General features: G+C 36.4%; 1 protein-coding gene across 8 annotated transcripts in view; it reads right to left on the bottom strand.

Annotated features, from left to right (window-relative positions):
* Positions 1-1,307: 1,307 nt before the first annotated feature.
* The window catches only part of inpp4b (inositol polyphosphate-4-phosphatase type II B), a 170,936-nt gene continuing 159,059 nt past the window's right edge, over positions 1,308-13,184 (bottom strand). For 7 of the 8 annotated variants that reach the window (XM_042484477.2, XM_088075917.1, XM_088075916.1 and 4 more), the window contains one exon: positions 3,723-8,751. In XM_042484477.2, the coding sequence (XP_042340411.1) occupies positions 8,577-8,751 (175 nt within the window). In that variant the 3' untranslated portion in view covers positions 3,723-8,576. Of the gene's footprint in view, positions 3,593-3,722; positions 8,752-13,184 lie in introns of those variants that run through there. The other variant, XM_088075915.1, reaches the window with a different exon arrangement.

Below are 13,184 nucleotides of genomic sequence, written 5' to 3'. Positions count from 1 at the left end.
CTCCTCAGACCAGTCAATTTGCCTTTGCATTTACATTATGATGTCACAGGGAAGCTGATCTTTGACATTTTGGATATAAAGTGTCATCACTTCATCATTATATCCTATTAGACATCAGTATGAAATTTTGACATAATACTGTATGAATTCATGAGTTACGTTTTTCTCTTTAAGTCACAGTGGCCTTGACTTTCAACTTTTGACCACCAAATTCAAATCAGTTCTTGCAGTCCAAATGGATGTTTGGCCACCAAAATATAATCAAATGTGACGGACTGACTTTCAGACTTACAGACCTACAGACAACCAGAAAACGTTATGCCTCCAGCCACAGCTACTGACAGCATGGCAGCATAAACATATATTTTAAAATAAGATTATTACCAAATATAAAACCAGGTTATATACACTATTGTGTCAATTAATGTTTATTTGTTTTGTACACATATATTTAGTTTTACTTGTTTCTTTGATTTTAATTTTATAAATCTAAAGGGAACAGTTCAAATCTAATAATGTAAAAACTTGCTTTGATTTCTCACTGCTTCTAAAATAATGACTTATTATTATGTAAATGACCAAATTAAACTGCAGATAAACTCTCTTACCGTACATCCTGCCCATCAGATCGACAGTATGCTGACTGTAATGTGATCTGATCATCTTAAAGGCAAAGATCAAATCTGAACAACTCCTGCAGCAAAATCCATCTGTGTTTTCTAGGATTGTTTTCAGTACTTACCAGCCATTCCCTTTTTTCCTGCAGCACTGCTTAATACACTTTCTCAGGAGTTTCAGTAACTCGTAGCTCTGCCAGAAGAGAGGGTGATTCATAGGTTAAGGGAGGAATGTATCAACATACTGAGTAAACAGATGGAAGTCAGCAGAATAAATGATGCTTCAGGAGTGTTTTTTTAGTTTTTTTTAAACATATTTTCTCCATGATTCTGGGTCCTGTTGAGGGAGCACACAACAAACTTTTCGGGATGTAAGTATTCAAATCTCATATGAATTTAAGGTGGAGTATTCATTTATTAAGTATGGTGTTTGAGATGTAAGATGTTTAATTCAATATATATAAAAAAAATCATTTTATCTGTACACACACTGAAAATCTTTCCATCTCTTTGGTGCTTTACTTGAATATATCTTGCAAATTGGTAATGTTTTGAGGCAACACATGGATTATATATGTTATATTATATTATAGTTATTTACTTCTTAAATTAGGCGAGTGCCTGTGAAATTGAATGCAAAAGTACGCAAAACATTACACAGTCACCACCATACAATCACAAATAGCCACATCAATTCAATATTTTATTTAATTTCAAATAGACAATTTAAATGCCCAATGTACATTATAACACAACAAATACATTTCAAACATGCATTTTAATTCAAAAGCATCAAACCCTGGAATATAAAAGTGTTTTAAAATACAAAAATAAATAATTGAATATGATATATAGTATTCAGAAATGATGGTCCAATATCCTCATCCTGTTCTAACTTCCCCTCTGTACTTTATGTGGTTTCACTGGGCTGTACCTTGAGATATTAAAAAATTATCGAAAAAACCCAAATGCAACTGTTAAGACAGTGGGATGAGCTAGATAACAGGATTCAACATATGCTTTGAAATACTGGCATATTATTACATATTAATGAAAATACATCTGCAATAGTCAAAAAGACCACAGGACAAATTTGGACGTGAACATAGATGCCATCAAATTTACAGATCAAATACTGGTAAGAACTGTAGGAAAACCTCCTGAACGGATGAACTTCTGTAGAGTATGACAGTTTCACCTCTGAACGTTGCACATTTGTCATTTAAAACTCAGTACATTCAAACATGGAATAAACAGTTTGTTTCCAAGTCATGGTAGAGAGCAGTATTTATACCACAATAATCACTGAAGCATGGAAGTTTTCTCTTGACCTTGGGAACAGTATATTCAAAGGAATACTTCACCACCTGAATGACCATTTGTATATGAATTAGTCAGGTCGTTGTGTTACCTTCAATTTCTGAAGAAAACTTTGTTTTTCTGGCATGCATTAAGGAACAAATTGTTTTATTGAACAATAGCCAGACCCCAATAAAGTTTTTTTTGTTGTTTTTGTGTGTAAAAATGCATGTGCTTGGAAAGTATGGAGCATACGACTGGATAAATGAGACCTGAACCCCTTTCAAACTGCACTAACACTCACTTACATCTGGCCTTGATACGTAATGGGAAAAGTTACAAACAGCATTCACACCTAGATCAAATGACTCAAATGGCGTGCAGGAGTCACGGGTATTTGTTGGCTCTGGCTCTGATCTGCAGTGATTAAAATACATAACCCCAATGAACGCGCTAATTTTAGTCCCTCTACCAGTGAGATGCACTGAAAAATACCACCCGTCTCAGAATTTTTAAAAAATGTGTACATGTTAATTCTATGGTCTGAGAAAGTCCAAAAATAAAAGTAAAAATGAACAACTTACTCAAATTATACTCTTCTGCTGCAAAGTTCAATGGGCATGGCAAATGAGTGTGTAGCTTATTTTTAGTGGTATTTCTTTTTCAAATTTTTATTTGTATTTTTTTTTTAGTATACAAAACCTGAAAACAGATGCTTATTTTGGTGAAAAGGGGTTTCTGGATTATACTGCAAGGTGTGTGAGAGTGTGTAAACGGATGTTTTGATATAGTTTTATTGTTGTTAAATGTGGTCCCTAATTAATCAATAAATCGATATGTTAGCAATTTTTTGTAAAGGCACGCCAGAATTCAAGTTAAAATGGCACTTATTGATACCCAATCGATTATTATGTGGGTGGAGTGTTCCTTTAACAAAAAATAGTCTCAACCAAAGGTCCAAAAACAAGCCCTTTTCTAAAGGTTTTAACTGAATCAATCAGTGAATTAAGCTAATTTCTATTTTCACCTTTAAAATACCTCATACAAAGCTGGTAAGAGGACCTTTGAATTAATACTATATTCTCTCTAATTTTCTCTCTCTCTCTCTCTCTCTCACACACACACACACACACACTTAATTCTTCAAACAAATGCACTGCTTGAAGTCTTAAAAAAGATCAACACACTGTACAGCCACACGCACAGAGACAATCTCAAACTGGTTTTCCCAGACAGTGACACGGTTCATCTCTGCTTAGGCTACGAAAAATAAACAAGGCAATAATGAAAAGTGCATCAATTTAAAAAAAAACTTGTTTAGCAAATCCAGCCTGGCAGCTGATGAATACATAATCCCTCACACACACAACACTAACAGAGTGACCAAAAACTGAACAACTATCACTAAAATATAAAATCCAGCATATTTTTATTTATTGCGGAGAATAAAACATTTTTAAATTTTAAAGATTATTTGCAAGCTTTTATAGTTACTGCTTGGGTAGCACACATCGACTGGTTTTACAGTACATGGGTTTCGTCCTCAGGAGTCAACTTTGCCGTAAGTCCCCTCCGGTGGTCGGTAGCACTTGGGAAAGGCCATCAGCTGCAACATGTTGAAGGCATATTTCCTGGACCTAATATTTTTTTGAACATTCTCAATCCGACATCCTTCTCTGGTGATCAAATAAAGAGAGTGAAGAAGAATGAGGGGAGAAAATAAAGGGGGAAAAACAAATCATGAATGAGTTTTTAAATTATGTTTGTAATGAGAGACACAAAATACAAAAACACAAGATGACTTCATAAAATGTTAATCTGTTTTTTTATTGTATTAAGTATGTGGTTGTTTAGTAAGCTGAAATACAAACAAAAAGATAATAATAATAATAAAAAAAAATAATAATGGAAAATAAATGCATGACACATTTGAATAGAAAGGTTAATAACAATCACACACTTCATGTGACATTTCATGGCTATCTCGCTGGTGTGGTATAAATGAGACATATTACTGCAGCTTTTGCAGTAACTATCTTGTTCACAATTTGTGGTTCAAATGTCAATTCCACTTTTTTACTGATTATATTTAAGTTTTATTTGTTGCTGAATGGGCCTTGAGGTGAGATTGTTTTTTTTTCCAATATTTGGTACGATTTATGGCACAGATGCTAATTCCTAACAATCTAGCTGTGTCTGATTTGCTGGAGAGTCCTTTAAAACATATTTGTAGGCAACTCGGTGTTATTTTTAAAATGTGCAACATTAAAGGATTATACCCAACACGCTGATTATTCCATGACTGTAACGGGTGACCAATAATTAATTTTAAGTTGACTGAATTTGAGAAATCAGTTTTGCAATGATTCAACCTGTCTTCTCTAATTCAGTCATCTTAGATATCTATCTATCTATCTATCTATCTATCTATCTATCTATCTAACTATCTATCTAACTATCTATCTATCTATCTATCTATCTATCTATCTATCTATCTATCTATCTATCTATCTATCTATCTATCTATCTATCTATCTAACTATCTATCTATCTATCTATCTATCTATCTGTTTACAGTGCATTACAATGATAAACTTGAAGGATATTGTCCTGCTTCTACAGTGCCTTGGAAACTCACCAACAAAATGCCATTGTAGAAAAATTAAAAAAAATAATGGTCCTTACTAATACATACAACCAATTACAATCACACTTTTCTGTTTTAATCATCATGAAACATAGTTAGCTAGCTAACACACAAGGCTGCTCGGCTGCTTCGTATTGCCTCTGGTACAATGAGGCGTTAAGTTAAGTAGGCGGGTAATGCCTTTGCTATCCTAGGAAATCCATACAGGAGTTTTAAAGTCCTGACAAGTTTTGAAACCAGGAGAGAAATAAACACTCAAACTGTGACCTCACTAAACCCACAAGAGCGGAGAGATCTGCTACACAATATCGTGAAAACTGTCTTTCCAGCAGAGATCATGTTTCGCTCTCACTCTCCCTCTTACACACGGACAAATTATGAAACTACTTTACTGTCTTCACACCTTTTCATTCTCTGTTCAGTTTTAGCCGTTTTTCCTTCCTTCCTTTTTTGTTAGTTGATTTGGACGTCCAGATTCAGACATTTGAAATGAAACTTGCGTGATTCTTCTGAGGTTGTTCGGTCTGTCAGTGAACAGATTTCTGTCAACGCAAGAACATCACAACTGTGCAAATTCAGTCAGGTAACTTTACAGGCATGTAGTTAAGATCAGATTTCTCATGGTCTCTCGATTAGAACTGAAACCTATGTCATAATTGTTTTCGTTAAACTTTCCAGCGAAACAGAATCCAGAGTTTTCAGGGGCCATGGTGCAAAATATTTAATACTTAATTTGTTTTAAGCACCCGTCAATGCCAAAGCTAAAGACTGACTTCTTCTCTAATCCTATTTTCACTAACAATATGTTTTTCCCTATAAAAAAATCTTTAGTTAGCCAACATAAACTGTAATATTTTAACATGTTCAAGTAAAACCTTTTAATGCTTCAGAGAACTGTGAGAGAAAAAGCATCACATCATTTTACATTTTAAAATGTTCTCCTTTGGGAAAATAAACCCAAAAAACTCGTGTCTGCTAATGCTTCACACATAAATCAAAGATTATGTTTCTGTTTGAAAGCATAATTTGGTGTGGAGCAAGAGCCAGATGGTTACTTTCCCAGAAACGGGAAACAGAAAGTTGACCTCCAGGATGTAGTGAAACTGATGTGCTCTTAAATAAGGAAGTGAACCTTTGTCCTTCTGTTTGAAAAACTGCTGTCCCAATACTTACAAAATCTCCATCACAGCTATGACATATGGACACTTCAGTTCATGTGTGACATGTCCTTAACAAATAATTAACATCACAAGCTTTACAGGTGTGGTTTTTGCGGTGGGGCCACGCTGGTGTTTGATGTATTACACTGCTGTGTTAAAGCATTACAACAGCTTGTAAAAGAGCACAGTGTTAAACATTGAAAAGCGGCGGCATCTGAATCTGGGATACCATTCAATTTCAATGGCCTGTGATGTTTTTGCCAATTTGGAACTTGATCAAAACAAAACAGACCTTCTGTGTGCCTCGAAGAGCTCCTTAAAGGATCAGTTCACTCAAATCATTAGGTGCTACTGTGCAGTAGCCTTTTCTTAACTGGCACTGTTTCTGGAGAGACATGCTGCTATCCACTTAATAAATGTTATTTCTTTATATATCGCCACTCTGAGTCCTTTATTTCTTCTGCTATTAGGCTGCTAAATGTTGACAGCAGTCATTTTAAATGACTGTTTTATTTTGTAACCACATAGTAGGTTTATTATTTTGTCTGTTCTTTTTCACATGGCTCGCAAGCCCATAAATTTAATGAATGTAGTCAAGTAATGTGCAGTGCATTAGAATGTTTTATTTATATTTACTATCATCATTATGTGATTTTTTTCTTCTTTGCCTGTTACTCGTGTGAGTCAGTATGAAAGGGACCACACGAGGTGCCAGTGTGCATCTTTTGCTCATGTTTTGATCTCTCTGACATACGACTGCTGATTGCTGCTTATTTCTGTCTATGAGTTTGTGTATGGTCTGTGTAGACTGTGAAACTGAATTGCGATTCTGGGATAAATTGAGCTGGCTACATCAGAATCTGAATGTAAAGCTGTAAAACAAATGTCAAAGATGCACTTTTTTCAAATATATATATATATATATATTTTAATATTGCTTATATTTTTTACTGATATTGGTGAGATTTCATCGTTGAATATTCCTTAACTCCTACATTCCTACCTTATTCTATATGAAAATATGTGTAAAGTCCTTCTTGTATGCACTGTTTGAGGATAACACATTTCCAATTTCGTTATGCTTGCATATTGACAATAAAACTTCCTGAATTCTTGATTTCACCCTCAAAAACATTTGGTGGATGAAGTGAAAGTCTCAGTGCTCATAACTTCTGAGTGAAACTGAAACTATCTGCACTGCCAGATATTCCAACAGATGAGTGAGAACATGTATTTGTTGTCTGATTAGTGTGTGAAAAAAGAAAGACCTAACCAAAGTAGAAGCAGTACAATATTTCTTTCCTCTAGTCAAGGTCAGTGAGCCAAGAATCTTCTCTCTCAGGGTCAGAGCATGAGCTGCACAGTGTTTAGCTGCACTATGCATGACTTTTACGGTCCATGTGCTGACACAAAAGCAAATTAATCAAAACAGGATTCTCAACATGTAGCTGCAGGTGTTAGAGGAAATGTTCACAGTGGCAGAGAGAAAGAGCTCAATGCTCTGCAGCTTAAAGATACAGTGAGTAACTTTTATAAAGGTAGCTTCTTTTCATTACTGCTGAAACTGTTACTACATCCACACAGATGTACATGAGACAGTTTGACAAAAAACAGTCAATCAGAGCAGAAGGGTCTCTTACACAGTTGTCAGTCGTGTCAGTCACTGCTTGTAAACTGTGGTCAGACTGTCACTATCAAGATTACTGATCAAATGTATTAAGATTCTGTTACTGCAGTTTCTATTTCTAATTTTACAGGGGAACAGTACACTAAAACGTGTTTCTAACAATATTTGAGTGAGAAACAGGCAATGCAGTAACAGAATATTGATTCATATCTGATCAGCCTTATCCTTTGACAGTTTGACCATGGTTCACGAGCAGTGATTGACATGATTGACATCTCGGCTCTGATTGGTTGTTTTTGTTGACTTGCAGTAAGGCCATTAGAGGCACTATACTGAATGTGAGCATTATGGTTTATTTTGAATAAATTCCACATTACTGTACATAATCCTGCTGCCGTGAATACCTCACCAGCGGGTCAAATGAGTATTAATCCACAGCTGAAAATTATCTCCAACAAGTGCACTATTTATTCTTCTTTGAGAAATATTTGCAAAGACTGCAGTGCCCAGCAGTTTTAGGAAATTACTGAAGTAGGAAAAAATGTGTTTGTGGCAGGGAGACACAGGAAAGTGTGACAATATCGAACAATGTTGTTGTTGTAGCTGACAAATAGAAAGCCATAGTTTAATGCCTGGCTTATCCATTTAACTTGAGCCTGGGAGTTATACAATAAGGATAATGGTCTTGACGTTTTCCTCAACTGAGATATAATAAATGTTTGATAAATCCTACATAAAGTTACCCCCATGCCCACAGAGAGGGTGTTAAATGCCACTTGTCATGCGCCATTACCCAAAAGAAGAGGGAGAAGAAGTAGTAGTAGTAGAAGATGAGAGTGGCCACTAAAGATGTACGGTAATGTTATATGAGTTTTGCAAAAAATAGTCTATCGTTAGTTGGTCTACAGACAGTACTCAAGCAGTCAGAAAAAAAGTGTCAACATTAGTCTTAGGAAAGTTTGTTTTTGTTAGATAAGATATTAAATCTGGAAAGAGAAAACGTTTAATTGCTGCTTATTTTACTTAATACCATCTGACTAAAATCAATTTTCCCCAATCCTCCACTGCTGCTGAGGGATTAACACCCCACAGTTTGCAATCGATATTACACCACAAGTGCTAATTACTCTTAAAAAAGCTGATCAAACCACACGACCAACACTCATAAAAGAATAACCAGCAAACCCAGAAAAAAAGGAGTGAGTAGAGATGGCATTGTAAGCAATTTATTGATATTTTGCAAGCAGAAAAACAAGACTTAAAATGAGCCACACGACCAGTAAGTGCGAGCTAACGAGCAGCAGGGCAATGGGGTAAAAGTGTCGTGACGCTGGTTTGTTCTCTGTCACGGCACCAGCCTCAGGGTCCTCCCACTGCCCAATGTCTCCCTGGGTCAGCCGACTGAAGGGGCGCCCATCAGAGTGAAACAGAACGAACAGAGACAGATCAAAACACCAAGGTGTTAATAAAGTCTAGATGCTGTCTAAATGGGACTTGTAGCGCAGAGTAATCACTTGAGAGGCCATTCAGGCTGGCACCAGAAGGCCCACTTAGACAAAGAGACTTAGTGCAGACTACAGGCCACAGACAAGCAGGCGGTGATGGACGGAGCAGAGGTGTGACAAAGAAGCTCATGAAAAGCTGCATGTAAAGCCACAAAATGAAATGAGTGGTTGGCAGAGGATGGAGAGAGGAGGCATGCAGTTTGAGACACATTTTATAGTGAAAGTTTTATTTGTTTTCATTATTTCTGATCTTGCTGATACGCATTCACGTCAGTCTCAAGCGGAAGAATCGTGTTTACAGGTTGTTAAAAAGGTTTTTTTTTGCGAAACATAACAGTTGATTTCCTTTTGAATTGCATTTCACTTCATTGTGCAGAGGGCATGTAAGAAACTCGTTATACTTTGTCAGATCTTTGTGAATAATCAAACTAGGAAAAGACAGACAAGCACATGCCTTAAGGTTTTTAGTTGTTCATAGACTGGAGTGATAGAAACAGCATTTATAAAAGCATATACTGTCGACCCAAATACCTGATGACTAGACTGACAATAGGAGCAGACAGACTAGAAGTTTCTGCATGCAATAAATATGTATTTGTTGTACAGTAATGTCACGTGCAGTAAAACAAAGCTGTTAAAATGCTGTTGTTTGTATCACAGTTGGGTGAACAAACGTAGCTGCAGTATACCAATCGAGTCAACTGGTTCAGCCTGTCTTATCAGCAATATAAAAGATGCCCTTATTTTCACTCAAAACAAAAAGCAAATTAGCTTCCTTCTTTTGTCACGTTTGTGCAGTTGCTTTTTTTTTTAACCTCACCTCACTGTCATTCTTTTGCAGTATAAACATCACTCACTCACCAGCTAAGGGGAAAGCAAACATTAGAAAGCGCTAGCACTGTCAACCAGACAGTGTGACACGATGGACCCGATAGACGACTCATGACAAAATCACTGACTGTGTTTTTGGCTGCTCAGATAGCTGTTGAAATGTTTTACAAATCTAAAGCATTATGCTTTAAATCAGCACCTATTAAATCCATGATAATTTCAGTAAAAGGGTCACCTACACTACATAGGTGTGGATTTCAGGGGGGACGCAGGGACATGTCCCTCTCGGTATTTAGAATGTGCATGTGTACCACCCAATAAAATATGAAATAGGAGAGGACTTTTATTTTGACAAAATTATGACATTTACACCATAACTTCATGCAGAAAAGGCCCAAATTAGTTCAGAAAAATAAGGAAATTAAATGTTTGATGCTTAAATTTTTCTGGCAGAGGACCAGCAAAAGCAAACTCCATGTTTCATTTGTGCCCTGCCAATGTAGAAATTAAACCTTCAGCTTGCACTTAACTTCCTCTGATTATCTTCTCCAACCTCATCTCAGATCAACACTAAATTAATGTTAAATTCTTCTTCTCTTCTTATAAAATCTAATCAATATAAGCATGGAGGTTTAATTAGACCCACAGGCTTAGTCGATTTAGAACAAAATAGACTTGTGTACAGTGTTTTAAAATAGTCACAGTTTTCAATGAGTGTGCTGGTGTCAGAGGAGAAAGACAACGCACAAAGTCAAAGGAGATCACTTCATTGTGCCTTGAGGACACCACTGCAAATTATTGGACTGCACTGATGCGACTTTTATCGTATTACTCTGTCTTCATCACTGATCCCTCACCGTCATGCATTTATCACTATACTCCATTGGGGAAACCCGAAGCACACTTTTTTCAGAACAAACATGAAGCTATACTGTGGTCTTAGAAGTATAACTGTAGGTGCTGTTTTCAAACACTGAGCTCCTGCTTGAATGCAACTCCTGCAGTAAGACAGTGATCTACTGTTGCACTGTTGTTTCAACTCCCTGCGTGAGCTGTTTGGAATGTGTTCAAATTCTTCAGACATCACAAAGTGATAAAAACAGTCTGTCACACACAAATTAATAGCAACATTTTTATGTAAGATTATCCCTATTATATTCTACTTAGCGTGCAAATAAGTGCCCAGGGTTATTTACATGCATGCCAGTTGTGCGTGTTTTGTTTTGGCAAATAATACAAAAATAGTTCAGTGAAAGTCATGGATGCAGAAACCATGAAAAATGTGTTAAGATCACTACTGTTGGACACAATAACTGCCTGGGGTCCTCTGTTTTGAAGGTTAGATCAATGCATGAGTGGATCTACAATATTCTACAAATTGATTGTGCACATTTCTGTATATGAGAAGATCTGATTAACTTGGCACATGTTAGTGTGTGTAGTAGTGTGTGATCTTTTTTTAAAAAGCAAACTTTCTGTAAAGATGTTTATAAATCAGTGATTTAAATGGTTTTTTTCTATCACAAGTAGTTACTCTGGTATCAATCATTTGGTTTTGGTGAATACTCATTTATTGAGTTGAATGTTTCTAGTCCGTCTAGTCCCTATTAAACCCAACACCCTGGAGATATGTCAGTGTTAAAGTCTGCCTCTAGATACATTTTAAAGTATGTAAAAAATATCTGCTATGATTAATATTTTGTTTGACGTGGCTTTCCCAAATAAAAAGTAAAAAAGGGGCCAAAAGCACATTTTCTCTTTGTCTTTTCCCTCCTCATTGAGGAATATTAGAGGAATATGAAAACGTTGCACAGACACATGTCAGTATAGACAGGATCAGACATTTTAAGGGACACAAACATAAGGAAAACACAATTTTGAGTGGAGACATGTCTATTGATACATTCAGTATACCATATACGTGTAACTTAAATAAAGGTTCAACATGGTGTTTATGCCCCACAGGCATGACAGTAGGTGGTAAAAGGATACATTTTTTTCTGGGATTTGGATTATTTTATTTCTTGGCTTTGTGTTTGAAGAAGCTGGCCTACAGTGAATTTTGTTTGTTTGTGTATAGAGTGACTGGATGTTGTACTTGTTTGTGTACTTGATGTCTTACATCACTCAGCAAATGTCCATGACATCGGTTGGATCTATATATTGTATAAACTTGTTACCTTACTTTATAAAAAACATTATTATATAACTGATTTAAGATTATCGTAACCGTATTCTATTACCTCACCTATTTTAGACCAATTTATGACCCTCGTTAGTTGTAGGGTATGTTGAGTTGTGGTCGGTTGTTTTATGCGCCTTTGGTTATGTAATGTCACGTCCTCTTATTCATCTAACACAGCTGCCACCAGCCTGTACAGGTCATTACCACAGGCATTTCAGATGTGCACTTCCCTTAAAAAAAAGTTCTTAAGTCAGAACTTATCAGATTTAGACAGATGCAGATGTAGATGTTTACCCTGCTGGCACACACAAACATTAAAGGCAGCAGTGTCCCTGCAGCACTGATGGGAACATGCATGGCTGCCTTTGAATGTGTGAGGGGAAGGTGGTGATGGTGGAGGGAATGTATGATGATGTTCATACTGGCACATCGAGCGATGATAGCATGGCAGGAGAAAGTGTGGACAAAATGTCCTTCATGTGTGCAATGGATGCCACTTTTGATGAAATCAAACATTTATTGTGGATGCAGGTTATTACTTTAAGCAGACGTTTGTAATAACATCTGTTTAAGGATTACAAAATACAACTGCTAAATCTTTAGAAATACTGGCTAAAGGGTTGGATCACTCATATTTGTAGCATTTGCCTCCTGTAGTATGTAGCCATGCAGATAGTTTTAGTTTTACAAAATAAGATTTTGAAAGATCCTCGCTGAAAACTCCACTGACAACTCAGTAGAGTGGAAGTAAATGGTATTTTATCTGTGCTCATTAAAAATGGTCTGAAAAACCCAACATCGTGTCTTTCCATAAACAATATCCTGGTTTCTCTGGTAATCCACAGATCTCATAAGGCACTTTTAGGCAGGAAGAAGTTTTTCATAGTTCTAAGAACCCCTCCCCCACCTTTTTATTGTGATCATACTGCAAGAACTAGGAACCATTGTACTTCTTAGAACACCAATTTGAAGGAATTTTTTAAGCTCCCATTTCATAGTCGGTTCTCTCCCAGCACAATAGGAGCCATGAGTGACAAAAGTGTATGATGATTGGTTAAACAAAGCTACTGCAGCTCCGGCACCAACCATGTTTAAAAACATAAACGACAGCTTGTTACAAAAAATGGATGACAAGACGAACAGATGGACCAGCAGTGATGTCAAGGCTTTGGTCGCTTTAAGTATGTCACAGCATTTTTATTGGTGGTGCATTTGCAAACAGAAATAAATCCCTTGCAGTTTTGTAATTCTTAGGGGACCTCCCAAGAAGTGTTTGGTCACAAAATACCTTTTGTCAAATTCTTTCATTGGAA

The sequence above is a fragment of the Plectropomus leopardus genome, chromosome 3 (assembly GCF_026936395.1).
Source record: "Plectropomus leopardus strain MGB_pleo_1.0 chromosome 3, ASM2693639v1, whole genome shotgun sequence".
In the NCBI taxonomy this organism is placed as follows: Eukaryota; Metazoa; Chordata; class Actinopteri; order Perciformes; family Serranidae; genus Plectropomus; species Plectropomus leopardus.
The sequence above is the reverse complement of the archived record's forward strand: the minus strand, read 5'-3'. Positions and strand labels throughout refer to the sequence as shown.